At 38.6% G+C, this 15,000-nt stretch overlaps 1 protein-coding gene across 1 annotated transcript in view; it reads left to right on the top strand.

Annotated features, from left to right (window-relative positions):
* macrod2 (mono-ADP ribosylhydrolase 2) overlaps nt 1-15,000 on the top strand; it is a 491,286-nt gene that overhangs the window by 314,522 nt on the left and 161,764 nt on the right. The window contains exon 6 of the mRNA XM_028467998.1: nt 9,978-10,099. Coding sequence (XP_028323799.1) covers nt 9,978-10,099 — 122 coding nt within the window. The remainder of the gene's footprint in view (nt 1-9,977; nt 10,100-15,000) is intronic.

Below are 15,000 nucleotides of genomic sequence, written 5' to 3'. Positions count from 1 at the left end.
GGGCCGTGTAACTTTTGGCCGCTAGGGACGCTAGACCTGTAACCTTCACGTCAAGCTCCCCAAGTGGCCACAAGTGTGGCAGCACTGTCTCAAAAATGAACAAACAACCAGTCGGGCCAGGCTCCCTTGTCTTTTGATTGTGTATGCGGACAGTAGTTGACCTGTTGGTTGAAGAGAGATCATCGACTCACTATTAAAGAAAAGTAAAGTTAGTTTTATGTAAGTAGGAATCTGTTGCATGCACGAAATGCCTGAAGCCCCTTCCTGCTCCCTCCCGCTACAGTGCAGACGGCTGCAGCTGAGGGCTGTACTACACTTCTTCAATTTATCGGGGCAAAATTAAAGCGGTTAACTTCCTAAATAAGCCTACATTCTGAGTGAATTCATCCTTTAGTAACTCTGTAAGTTGATCACTTAAAGCGTAAAAGCGGAGCTGTCAATGATAAGTGCTGTAAACATACGGCTGGAGAAGAAGAAAAAGAAGTGATCAGACCTCTCTCTCTCTCTGTCACCGCTTCTATACACACACCCACACACACACACACACACACACACACACACACACACACACACCCACCCACACACACACACACACTGTTTCCTGGTCATCATGTCAGTGGAACGGCAAAGTGATGGAGTGACCAAGAAGCACCACTTAGTGAAAAATAGTAGCAAAAGCCATAGCTGCATGAGTATATCAGAGCCTGTGGTCACATGACTGCCGTAAACTGAAACACTCTCCAGGCATTCTCCAGGTCACATAACCTGGACTTACATGGTGGTATTTCAAGAGGGGAGCCCCGCTTGGAGTATTGATACTGTTAAGCGCTGTATATTGGTCTGAGGAATCATTTAAAATTACCCATATGGGTCAACTCATTAGGTCACAAAGTCAGCGATGTGGCTTTAGATAAAAAAGTAAAAAGAATGTTTTTGTAAACCAGAAAATGCCATATCTTTTTTTTTTAAGAATGTGTAGAATACTGGTACATGGAAACAAGTTAAATCTGTTACCTTTGAACACCTGGAGAATTTAGCACTCATGATGGATAACATTTCTAAATAAAATGTTTAAAGAAAAAAAAAATGTAAATGTTCAATTAAACCCAGAGCAGCTTTGAGTTTAACATTTTTAAAAACTTGAAAATGTTAACCATAAAACTAAGGGACCTGCTTAACAGAAAAAAACTCAAACTACCAAAATTTTGCATCTTTTTATGTCATGGCGTCATCTGTAAAGGTCTTAAAGGGGACACATGAAAAATCCACTTTTGCAGTTTTTTTTTATCACATATGAAGTAACTTGTGTCCTCCGGCACACAAAATTTGAAACAAAACCATTCAGTCATTTGTTTGTGGTCTGTGTAAGTCTTATAAGATAGAGAGAATTGCTCCGTTTCACATGTTCTACATTTGTGACGTCACAAGTGAAATCGGGAAAGAAAATCCCCTCCCCTCCGCTAGTAACTCCACCCCCAACCTGATAAAAACCATTGTTTTTCACACTGAACGCGACTGTAGCGACTGCAGTCACTTCAGTCGCCCATGATGAGTCACTTGAACACAGTGGTGCTTTCTGGTCACTCCATCACTTCATCGCTCTAGTGAACAGCATGTGTGCGTGCTGTGTGACAGGGGAGAGAGAGGGCTGCCAGATATCAGAAACAACTACTTAAGTGCAGCAACAAAGTATTTCTACTTCGTTACTTGTCACCTCTGTACCAAGCTAACAAAATTTGTTTAATGAGTGTAAAACCCTATTGCTTTGGGAGTTATAGATTACCACCTGATCCGGTATTGGATCACAAATAGATTTTAAACCAAAAGTTAAGCAGGGAAAAAGTAAAAAAAAAAAACAAAACAAAAAAAAACAACTTGCAGGACCTCAGGCAGCTCAGTCAAGCTTAGGTGAGTGTTAGAAAACCCTGAGCAGTGGAAACAGCTGGCAGTGCTGCTTAGTGACTTGCTCCTTCTGTCTTTACTCTGCTCATCCTCAGAATGACTCTAAAGGAGACATTCTTACATAATATTTATAGAAAACTGATCACCACACCCCTCACTTCCCTTCAGTATGAGTCCAGTAGATACCCATAACCACAGTCATTGTTGTATGCTGCATTTTCTTGCACAGAAAGGAGGTAAAAATGTGAACCAGGAAGGGGAAAAGGTTGTTTTCCATTTAAGTGACCTTTTTACTTTTACTAGGAGTGCTTTGTGACATTTCAAGCCAGTTTAGACTGCATTGTGAATTGCTGTGTACTGACAATGATGTACTGCCTGTGCTTGCAGTTCAGTACTGGATGAGTGAAGCTTTTCATTGAAGGTTCTTTCAATGTTCTGTAGGTGTATCCGTCCAACCGTGGTCAAGGCTTTATGAAAGTTTTTATCAACAAGTTATTTAGTATGCCTTGATATCATCTTTGTAGATCCAAACAAACAATATTGCAACTCCCAGGCATATCTCTAGAACCAATTACCTATGTGTTTTTCATTAAAGATTTACATCAGCTCTGGCATCACAATTTGATTTCACGTATTCCGGTCTTGTATTTGATTGCAATGCATCAATGATGCAGAGTTATTACTGATTCTGCTTCATTGGAAATTGATAATGGATATAAAAAAAAAAAGCACAGTCAATGAAACACTGACTTTATTTATTTTTCCACAAAATAAATAATTGCAGAAATACCTTATGTCCACCCAGCTCATGGCAACCAAACTATGTTTTATATTTGCACCAAATGGACATGTGGTGATCACTGCTCTGTGCTGTGCACCCTTTATGTACAATTTAATTTATCATTTAGTGTTTTCTTTTTATTGAACAAGCAGATGGTATACTTGATCAATGCAGTGCAGCTTAGTTTTATTGTAAATATGACAGTCTTCATCGTCACCATCCCAGTATGAGCATCAAGTGATGATTCCAAATCTCTGGGACTTGACAAAAGTGACTATTGACTATTGCTAGTGTTACATAGTCATGCACAGCTGCATTGTGATCTATCAATTAAACAATTTATTTTTCCATCCCGTATTCCCATGATTCTTGGCTCTGTGTGAGCTCTCATAATAAACAGTCATTGACCACAATTAGCCAAACATCCCTTTGATATTGTATGCGTGCATGACCGTCTGTCACCATCCTTCCCCTCTTGCTCTATTTGCCTTTAGCCAGTTAAAGTGTGACAGAACCTCAGTGATGCTCACAATGGGTGAAAAAAGCTCTTTGAAAGCCAATCAGGAAGACACACTTAATCCATTTTCAGGGGAGGAAATATTAATGCACTAACAGCCGTATCTGCTCAATATGCAGCCGATAAGACCTTGACTGCAAAAAACTCTCTGCCACTTTTATACTGGCGCGTCGATGAGTGTTCAGGGATCTCTCTGCACTCTCTGTCACCATGACAACACCAGTTCCATGTCCGAGTGGGTGTACTTCACTTCATTTAGTAATCCGTAGCAACCGACGTGGGACCAGCTATGTGCATGCTGCGAGGGTCTAAGAAAACAATGATGATAAAATGCACCTAATCCTACAAAATGAGGTCAGCCTTCAGGCTGTTTATAGTCTCTGATTGGCAATAACTGCTCTTCTCTTTACTGTCCACAAACATAGGCTTAGCATAAGAAAGTTTAAACATCAATTTTAACTGGTGTTGTTTTACAGTTTGTATCAACACATGCTTACAGTTGTGCTCGAGATCAGAATCCCTGTAATATCTGTGTATTGCTTATATTGAGACGATGCTAACTTGCTGCAAATGTCACACATTTTTTTGTTAACACGTTAATACTTCAAAAGCACGACACGTTCCAGCTGAAATCACAGTCGCTGTTTCATTGTTTTAGCTTTTAAAAAGAAATCCACACAATCTACCACAAACCAGATTGTTATATTTTTTTTAGATTTCCATTAAGTTAAAAAGGTCAACTCCAAATAAAAGCATGGTTGCTCATCCATCTACTATTATTTTTGTCTTTTTTCTTTAACCTATCCTAAAATATTGTATTGTAATAGTGAACCCATTATCGTCTATTGCAGTGTTTCTCAAATGGGCGTATGCGATGGCACTACAAGGGGTACTTGAGTGAGAGTGGAAAATTATCAACTAAAAGCACGAAAAATATGGGGATTTTAAAATGTGTATCTTTGGTTTAAAATGATAATCATGACAATGATCTTAATTAGAACATAAACTGAAAATGCAAAAGTCATTCTTGCTTCCACACCAGGTCAGAGATGACAAGAAATGATAAAAATCTATTCATGATGCACCAAATACTATTTCTTCCACTTATTTCCACATTTTGATTCTTTAAATGTGATAAACGTTAACCCTCATTTGTTCCATCAATGTGCGCTATAGTTGTTTTTTTATAGTATTCTGAGCAAAATGTTGTAGCTAGCAATATACAATTATACAAAAACAATTATATTTTAATGTACTACTTTGTATGCACTCATTTCATAATACAGAGTCAAACTCTATACCTAAAAAACAAATCTTGGAAAAAGAGAACACAATAATTTTCTGTTGCCGCGGTTGCACAGGTGGGAATTATAAGACTGTGACAAAGGCTGTAGGACAACAGTAAAACAGAGAAACAGCGAGAGGGAAAATGGAGTGGTTTTTTTGTACGGTTGGTGATATTGTACATGATATGAGTAATAACACATGTTATAAATTTCAGATTTTTACTTGTACCTTGGGCACAAAAAGTTTGTGAACCACTGGCCTACACCATGGGTACTTCTTGCAAATCAGAATCAGAAGTACTTTATTAAATACAGACGCTATAAATAAAGTGGCTGGATCTCTAAGTGGAATGCGAGTCATTGTGTGCCTAATATTCTTTAAGTGTAATAGATAATTGCCAGCAGCAGCCCAAAGTGGCCTGAATTTAGTTCACCACTTATTAACCATTGGAGATTTAAACGAGGCTCTCATTGCACCGTAACAGAATGCTGCTAAAAGTGCTGATATGGTACCTGTGTAGTTGTGAGTAAAATAGGATGATTTGGGGGTAGTCAGGCTTGAATAAATGTGTTGGAGTATTTTTAGACGTTAAAAGCTGTTATTATGTGGGACGGTAATTTAGCCTCAAAGGCGGTGCAGATGAGTAAAAAATGAAAGATTGATCAGGCTGTGAAGTGCCGGTCCCTCTCTGAGCATTTCTACTCCAAATGAGGTCTAGATATTTCAAAAGAGTTTTCAGTTGCTAAGAAAGTGGCGTCTTTGAAGTGAGCATGTCCCCGTGGTAGTTTTTTTTTACTTGCTCCGCGAGAAAAAGGGAATTTGAGCAGGTTAGTGTCAGATGTTTTCTTGCTTGCTCCACAGCAGGTGCATTGGAGGGTCATTTCATGTTCACTCCATCCTATCTAGGCCAAATCCACTTGATGTGAGAGTTTGCTAGATATTTCCTTCTGATATCTTTAAAAACTTGCAAATATCCAACTAATGTATGCATTAAAACACTTTTTACAAATATATTGAAGCCATGAGATATACCGTGTTTTCTATAGATAATTCAAGATCACGCTGAACATTAGTATCTGTTATAATAGTGTTTATTTTTTATTTTCATACAATCATACATCCAAAATCAGGTTGTCACTTAATAATAAAGTAATGTATCAGCATTAATAACTTCAGAGCTGGTAAAAGCTGAATTGCTCAGTAAACAATTCCCCCCTGCTCTGTCTTTTTTGTTAAATCTTTAAAATATTGTCTGAAAATAAATTTGTCAGGTCATTGTTGTTGTTCTACCAGACAGAATGAGCCAAAACAGTCAGAGTAATATACAGGAAATATGTAGCAATGCCAAAACTGAGTTTTTGCTACATGTGCCTATATCCATGTGAGCTGCAGAGTGCAAAACTCAGGCATTTCAGACGAGATCTACAATAATTCCGAATGAAATCATTCGGAATGAAAGTGTTCTGCTTTGTGTTGACATGGAAATGGTCATTCCTGAACGAGGTTTACATGGAAAACTGGTTTATTCAGCTTTTGATAATTCCTCTTTAGGGCTGGGGGTTGGGAAGGCTCTGATTGGACAGTGGGAGAACCTGACGTATCACATCTATCAGGAAAAACACACAACAAACCGTTTATTGTTGGCTATAACACAGAAGACCTCACATGAGAACTGTTTTCACTTTTATTTTGATTGTACTTTTGAAGCAGCAGCTCAACAATAACACACGGTTTCAGTTTGGAACGCGGAGCGGAACGGAGATAGGAGCTAATCACCAGTAAATAAATCCCAGTAAACCTCTGGAAAACAATCACCAGGAATAAGTAGTTGCTCCCTGGTAAAGATAGTAGCTCTAACAACTGGTAAAATGATAAACTTATATATATTACAGCCTGTGAATGCAGTACGGGACACATTTACTCCGCCTCCGGGTCCTGGTGCCAGCCGTCCGGTGAAGCCTGTTCCGTTTACCGTGTTTACCAAGGTCCGTGTGTGTTTAATAAGTCCGTGTGTGTCCTTGTGAAAGTCTGCATGTTTATACCTCCGTCCATCCACTCTTTTCATTATGTCTTTTAAGGCTCTTATTAAATAATCTGGGCCGCCGCCATTTTGGATTATGTCATCAAAGCGGAATTACGCAACTTAAGTGTTTACAAAGAAAGAGAAATTATCAAATTCGGAATTAAAAATGAAATAAACCAGCCACCTGATTCGGAATTAACTTTTATTCGGAATTAAATTAGCATTAGGAATTATGTGTTAACAAAGTCAGGTTAAAGAGGAATTAGCTTTTATTCCACTTTAAAGAGGAATTAAATCTCCCATGTAAACGTGGCCAATCACTTTAAATAATAGTGTTCTATTTTTTAGTAGAAACATTTAGCATTCCAGTTTTTGTAACATAACCAATTTTTTTCACTGTTTGCCAACAGCTCAGATGAACTATCCGCCCACTTTATATGTTGTAAAAAAGAAACAAGAAAAATCTGAATGTCTTATTTTCTTTCTGTTTTTTAACATACAGTAAAATAAATTTGTAAATCTCATCATTGGATAAAGTTACACATTTTTATGAACACACAATTAATTGTTTAAATTGATTAAGCATTGATTTACTGTCACTGCCTGAATGGGTTTGAGTTTTAATTTTTCCCAAGTTATGTTAACATGAACAGCAATCAAATACATTTCTTATGAAAAATGAACAATTGTAACATTCATTGTCAAAGTGCAATATCCGTTTGCCTCTAGTGTTTTTTTTAGACATTTGGACTTTGAGTTGTGTGTACCGGTATATACTTATATCTACACATATCCTTATGACTAACAGAAACAGGAAATTCTGTGTGATTGCTCTTGTTTTGTTGGAGCTTTTTTCCTCACACTCAGCCCGCAGGCTCACAAGCAAAGAATTGCACTGTGTGAATGCCAATCAGTCTCTTCTGGTTCAATTTAGTTTCTGACCTTGGAACCCCAAGTAAGAGAATACAACCGTCAAATCCTGTCCATCTTTGTGACAAACATTGTGGGAAATTGAAGCTCATTTAACTACTTGTAGGAATGTAATGGCCAGGGTTTGAGCTCGGTTTGGTGCAGAAGAGATTTTGTAGTTTTTGGGATACAAATATAGTTGTTAAAATCCAGTTTAACTATCACTTGTTTAAAAAAAAAAAAAAAGATTTAATTGATAAATCATAAAAACTTTTTTATGGAAAAAATGCATTTATATTAAAACCTGTAAAATGTTTATTAAATAAACACCTCCTTATTGGACTCGGAATGGTTTGATTCTCATGAAAGGATCAGACGGAGACAAACCAAACAACATTTCATATATTCCATATGTTCTCCTTGATAGCATCCCTAAGGATTTATCTATAGCTTCTTCATTTTTCAGAGGCCTCTACAGGAGCTTATTGTGACTTGCATCCAGAGACGAGGCTAGTTTTTACACCAGATATCCTTTTTTACCGTCACTGGGTCTTTAATCTTTGGGTCTTTCCAAACAGGGATGGGGTTCTACCCCTTGCTCTGTGTTCTTACTGCATTTCACCGTCTGTTTATACAGTAAGTTTATTCCCCTTGATGCTGAAGCAGCTGTCATGGCGCTTTGGCTTCGCTCTGCATTTTTCTGCCCTTCCTGTAATATCCCTGCTTGGTTACAAACCTAAATATGTTGTTCACCTTACAGAAACACAGCTGTATAAATATCTATTTGATCTGGAATTGTTGGATATACAAGAGGAAGCATCCGTACCCGTGAGATAAGGACTATTTAAATTTTCATGAATTCACCAGTAGTCTGGTTTTTTGGCGCATACCCACTCTCTAATTGGCGTGTTGCCGTTCTCGCAGCGAGGAACTTCATGAATTATGCGCAAGAAACAACTTGCCACGTATCCAATTATAACCACATTGTGCAATGCAATTTTCAGACTGCTATGCTTTAAAAAGACAATACATCAGACAGCTTTATTACAATCCAACCTTAGTTATAGCCAACGATTGCCCCAAACCCCTTGTTTCCTTTTTCTACTAAACACAATGTCTTCGCCTTTAAACAGCGAAAGCAAACATTCTTTGATTACAGCAGCCCTATGCATTTCATCCCCCCTAACCTATTAAACAACTAGACATAAAAATAAGAGCTGAATTTATTTTTATAAATGATTTATGATGTACTGGAGCACGGTTGTAAAATTCAGATGGAAAGTGAAGCACGGTAATAAATAAACTTATAGGTAGCGGTTTTGAAATAGTGTAATAAGGTAACTATTTACATATCCAAACAAAAACAAATGTGTTTTGCTGCCGTCAGCTTAACCTTTTCTGGTTTCACATCATTTTGCATGTCCTCGTGTTGAAGCAAGGACCTGATGCATTTGTTTGCAGCCACGTGGGTGGTGACTGATTAAAGTGACTTTCGTGCATTACACTTTGGCTTTTGCTGGCCAGTATGCTGAGGTGACAATAAAGGTTGCTATTATAAACCCACTCATTGCCTTTTTTTGGAGTCATCCAAATATTCTCAGTTTACAGTGCATACTCTTATAGGCTATGTACTGCATAGAACCTTTTATGAATTGAGCAACATGTTTTATATGAACAAAAAGGACTGTAGTTGAATCTACAATACATTGTTTTAGAAGTTATATAGTCCCTGCTCACAAATGTTGTGAGTTAATTTTTTTCAAGCGAAACTTTACGATGGATTTAAGCTACTTTTATTTAAAGTATGATTGAGAGGGAGATTTTTGGTCATGTTTGTTGATGATTTGAAATTTTTTGTTGCCCACCTTAATGTTCTCATTGATTTTAAGCTGCTGTCTGTTGCACTTTTTGATCATGGAAAGCACATTGAGTTGCCTTGTGTATGAAATGCGCTATACAAATAAATTTGCCTTGCCTAAAGTTACACAACCGTATATTTTGTTTATCTGAACGAAACTAGTCTTCACCTTTGAATCCCAGCTGTACTCAGTGTTTTGTAGATCTGTTATGGTCCTCCCTGCAATGCATTGTTGGTAATGCAAATGTCCTACCTGTATATTACTGTTGACGTACAGGAGAAAACCCAGAATAAACTTGGCAGAATGTCAGATCATTGTGTTTCTGTCATGTCACTGTTTCCATCCCCTTATTTTCCTGTCATCATGTGCATGATTCAATTAAAAGTCTGCATATACAAATATTACCATGGGAATAGAAAGAGAGCACATAGAGTGATATGAATATATGAGTTGTTGGCACCAAAGTAGTAAAATATTTTCTCTCTAAGCTGCAACTTAATTCAGTGAATGCATTCTTTCCTATCAGTGGGTCACTCATATCTTTCTCATTATGAAGACCTACATATTTGAAAGACTGGGTAGAGTGGTCAGCTTCAAAACAGACAGCTGAAAGGGTTTTTCAAGAAGTTTTGAACATTTATCCTTGCTAAAAGTAGGTCGGACTAAAATAGGCCTTGTGACTTTCTTCCTTTCTGATAGATGTGATCCACACCGTTGGTCCAGTGGCAAGAGGTAGTGTGAGCTCTACAGAGACCAATGATCTCACCTCATGCTACCAGAACTCCCTCAGGCTGATGGAGGAGAATGATTTGAGCACTGTGGTGAGTACAGTATTACACCAAGTCCACAGTCATCTGAGACAGGAAATGTCTCTATGCTGTGCAGTTTGAAGTGTTGGTGCTTTCTGTCTATCGATGCATAAGTCTTCAGTAAGACAAGCCACATTTGGAAATTTAGGAGGGATTTGGATGAGGTACAGCAACAAAAGGTTTGTGCATCTTTCATTCCAGATACAGTTTAGAAAATCCTTAATCTGCTTTTAAACAAAAGCAGCACACAAAACAACAGAATGCTAATGTTCAATGGTTGTCAAATGAAGGCTTATATTTCTGACTTTGGATCATGAATAAATGCAACCCAGGCCTTTGTATGCACCCATCCATGTTGCAGCTCTGAATAATTCTTAAGATTTTGTTTTGTTGGTAAAAAATGGGTCACATTTCCTACATTTTTGAAGGATCTTCACCTTGATCTAAACCTATTTGATAACATAATATTGGTTGTTGCTCATGTCAATATTTCTAGCAGTAAAACCGGATATGGGGGTAGTGCCTGGCTGGCTGTGGATGGTATATTTCAGGCTTTCCTAGTGAGAAAACACAAAGCACAGCACTAAATAGTCACAGATCACATTTTGTGTACCACCTTCTGTCCTACAGCTTTATCAAAGGCTAATCAGTTGAAGTGCTTATCAACAGCATGAAGAGACCTATTGAACACTACTTTGATTAAAGAGGCTTGTGTTAGAATAATCTCTAGTTTGTTAAATGAATGGATTGTGAAATCCTTCAGTTGTTTTGAACTAAATCAGCCCAAACACAGTGCATGCACAAAGAATGATTGAATGGGACACATCCACGAGCATCTCAATTATGGCTTTGTTTCTGGCACATTCCAAGAATTTGTTTAGGTTAGGCCTATATCTTTCTTTATTTGCCTAGTAATTCATTTATTTATAAGGAGCAGGGTTTATGTTTTTAGTGGGTGCAGGCTGAAGTCTGTCTAATGTATTTGCACAGCTGCTCTGGATTGAGCCGTCCCATAGTAAAAACAGTGGTGGTCTGTGATTGACTGGCCTTGTACGATGAGCCTAATCACTGCATTATCTCAGCCACAGTCCATTTCGTCTCTCCTTGGTGCAAGAACAACAGCGAGACATTTCACCAAAACGGAAATGGCTGGCCGTGGTTTAATTTTACTCAAGGCTACCTTGATTTGCTTGGCCAATTTAAAGAGATTCTGTTATAGTCTCTGCAGAATCCTTAACAGCTCAATCTTGTAATCTTTTGTTGCAGCGCACAATGAGTCCAAGTATTTGGGTGATCAGATCAGCTCTGAGCTTATTTGGACTCATTTTAAAGAGGTTTCACTAAGTTTTGCTGTATAAGAGAAATAAGTGATCCCACTGCAGACAGACACCCTGCCAAGTTGGTCTACAAAGTGGACAAATGAGGGGGGCTATAGTCAGGAATCCAACATGGCAAGCTCCCTAATTGGAATTCCAGGGTATTACAGAGCATAGGAGGAGTCCGAACAAAGCCTAAAACACAATAAACTTGAGCATGAAAGAATAAGAAGTAGAATCGATTTGTAGTTAATCCCTGTATTTTAGAGCTCAAAGCTGCCCTTTAGGCTACACAACAGCAAAGCTTTAATTGTCATATCAAAGTCTTCCTTTTCATGTCGTCTGTCAAGAAAGAGTTGAAGTGGATCACCATTGTGATACAAATGCTTTATCTTTCTTCATGTTATGTATTACTAACCATTTTCTAATAATTGTCATAATACTGATGGACCTCGTTTCCCCAAAGTGATATTTCAACATGCCATTGGTTTTCTTAGACTCTAGATAGGCATAAGCTCTTTGGAAGATCTAATATATTGGGTTTTCCGAATCATTCGGCTGAAATGCATATTTTAAAATATGGCTTCTTAAGTGCATTCATATATAATGATATAAGAGCAGTTTTCTGGGACCCATTCATGTGTCTATGGCTCTGCTTTTGCAGTTTTCGCTTCTCTCTGCCTGAAAAACTCTTTATGCTCCACTGCTTTTTCCCCCTGTTTTACTGGGGCTGAAAGAGCAGCAGACTGTTTCTGCTTCTCAAGCCCTGACTGACCACAGCCCAGAGCCAGGCGGTCCGCTTTGCTGACCAGCTTCTGCAAAGTCACACTGCCATGGTAGCTGTTCAGCCTGCAAATCCAGCTGCAGCTCAAGGCTGTTGAGCAGCACCTTGTCAAACAGCCCCCCTCCTCTGCTCAGTGATTGTTACACTACAGTGTGTTGTCGGCTTCAAAAGGAAGATCAGGTCATGCATCAGAAAGAAAATATCTGTCGATTCCTGGATTTCTAAGGATTAATTTTTGATGTAAATTAAAATGATACCAAATGGTTGATGTGAATTAGGGTGCAATCACAGGCCCTTTGCCAAGTTATATTAAATACGCCTCATCTTGGTTGCTCAGTTGAATCATGAAGTGAAATGTGGATCCATCTTGAAGTTACTAAGATCATTTGAGAAAACTCTTCTCTGCAGTGTCTCCCTACTTGGTGGCTTTCAAAGAGTTGGCAAAGAAAAAGATGCATAAAACATTCATACTTTTTTTCATAACACTGACTGAAACTTCCCAGTCTCTCTTTGTCCAAAAAAACCTACTTCTTCTGGATTGTATTATTTATGTATATATGCATTTTAAACATACGTTTCTGAGGGTGGATGTACTGTATTCTGTGTACAGTCAGACCCTGAGGGGGCTTTCTTCCAGGAAGCCAAACAGGACATGGCATTGGAGAGACGGGTAATGTCGGTCCTGTTTTTTCAGTTAGTCATGGAAGGCTGCTCAGATTCATCCCTGGAAGCAAGGAGAGCATCTGTCAGGCAGAAAGAGACTGACAGTGTGGTGGGGGACACCGCCATCTGGAACTCATTCAGCCTGAGACACTGATACATTTTGGAGATTATATTAAAAGCCTTTCATACTGTAACACTTATGGTCAAGGAATGCCCAAAATTGACTCAAATTATTGATGTTTCCTTAGATTTGGCCGTTGGCTTGAGTTTTTCCAGGATTGTTTTGTTGAACTAGGAAAGCAAGATGATTGTTTGGAAGAAGAAGAAAACTGGCATTTGTCTTTTTTTAATTGGCTTGTCGGCAGCTTAGCCTCACTTTCACTTCCTAATTTGACTTTCACAATTTGATGGTTTTTAAACGTACTTGTCATTAAGTTGTTTTTGGCAACACACAGCTGGTTAAAGGCTACCAGAGTGGACAATGGCAGGTTTAGTCAGACTGTATTTATCGGTCTCCTCTCTGACTCCCAAACAACCCTAAAGGTGTTTTGTAATCATGACACATTGGCTTCGAGGAGATCCAGCAGGGAAGCCACAAATTGCCCGTTGAGGAAAAGAAATGCTGTAAGCCAAATGAATTGCAGATGAATGGTGTAGAATGATAGGATTAGGCATCCTTCTCCGTGGGTTTATCCCAAGGCTGCCAGGAGCATTAGCTTTCATTCATTCTGCCCAACTGTTTCCCCAAAAATGAATTTACACAAGCCATAGCTGGTGACACAGATGTGCAAGCGTACTCTTCTTTGAAGATTACAACTGATAGCTGGTACTTGAGTGGTTTGAATATAAAAAGGAAAAATCTGCTAAAAGCATTGCTGGGTGGCAGGATTCTTAGCATTGCTTCTTACAGCACAAAGATATTTCTTCTTCTCACTCATCGCATCCTCTTATTTATTAACCCCAATACTCTTAAAGTCCTTGGCTTAAGTTTCTAAACTGCCCTTAAGAGTGGATGTAAAAGGGCCTAAGATGGTTTTCTGTATGTTAATGATGCCGCGAAACCAGCCTCCTGTTCAGGGTGTGACCCACCTTTGGCCATGGGTCAAATAATAGGATAAGCACCAGTAAATTCCCCAAATAATCTCCTTATAAGGTAATTAATAAAAGTTCACTAAAAAGAAAAGAACAAGGAAATGGGGAACAATTAGGTTGATGTTTGGTAAAAGTGGTATACAATCGCTCTGTTTTGTCTCACCAGTTTAAAGAGCATTTTTTGTCCTTGAGTAGTGTAAGATAAGCTGTAAATGTGTTTGATGGCCTCATCCTCAGTATAGGTCAATAGGGATGTTTGAAAGTGTGTTTTTTACAGCTGCATTTAGGAGTTCAAGAGCTGCAAAGAGGGACTTTTGTCATTATTACGACCACCCCAATCTTCACAGCTTCATACTGTGTGCAGTTGCGTGATGGCTCCCTACGTGGTTCATTCATTTTTACTCCTACACTGATTAGAACGACATACATTTCCTTTTTTTAACACCGCTCAAAGGTCCCCTAAATTTCTACATGTGAGTGTAAGCTAGTCTGAATTAATTATGTGATTTAACCGAGACAAAGGAGAATGCAGTGTTATGTAGACACTATTCTTGTGTTTGTAAAAATGCCAATAGATGAAAATCAAAACCTTGCTGCTGCATCACCCAGGGCTGCTTCTCAGATCTTTCGTAATGTATATTACATGCTTGGTTTTAATACAACATTGTAGTTTCACCACCTTCTTTAATGAATTATCAAATGTATTTGTGTAGTTTTGTTGTACAGTAGTCCCTCGCTATAACGCAGTTTTTTGCGGCCTCGGTGTTTCACGGATTTTTTTTCCAGTGCAATTTTAAATGCATTTTTTTACAGCGTATGAACGCGTATTGTGTTCTGCATCCTGATTGGCTAATGCTGCATTCACCCACCGGCAACACATCCAACTCCGCCTTTTCTCCTCTCACAAACATAAACCACCGGTGAAAAAAGCCGGCGTGATTAGCACCTAATACTATCCTAGCTCAGTGCTACAGAGAGAACTTTTACCTGCTACTACCACCTCCTTTCCGATTCTCCTCCACGCCAAATCCTTTCTCGTCCGTTCCCCGTTATAAAGG

The sequence above is a fragment of the Gouania willdenowi genome, chromosome 15, assembly GCF_900634775.1.
Source record: "Gouania willdenowi chromosome 15, fGouWil2.1, whole genome shotgun sequence".
NCBI lineage: Eukaryota > Metazoa > Chordata > Actinopteri > Blenniiformes > Gobiesocidae > Gouania > Gouania willdenowi.
The sequence above is the reverse complement of the archived record's forward strand: the minus strand, read 5'-3'. Positions and strand labels throughout refer to the sequence as shown.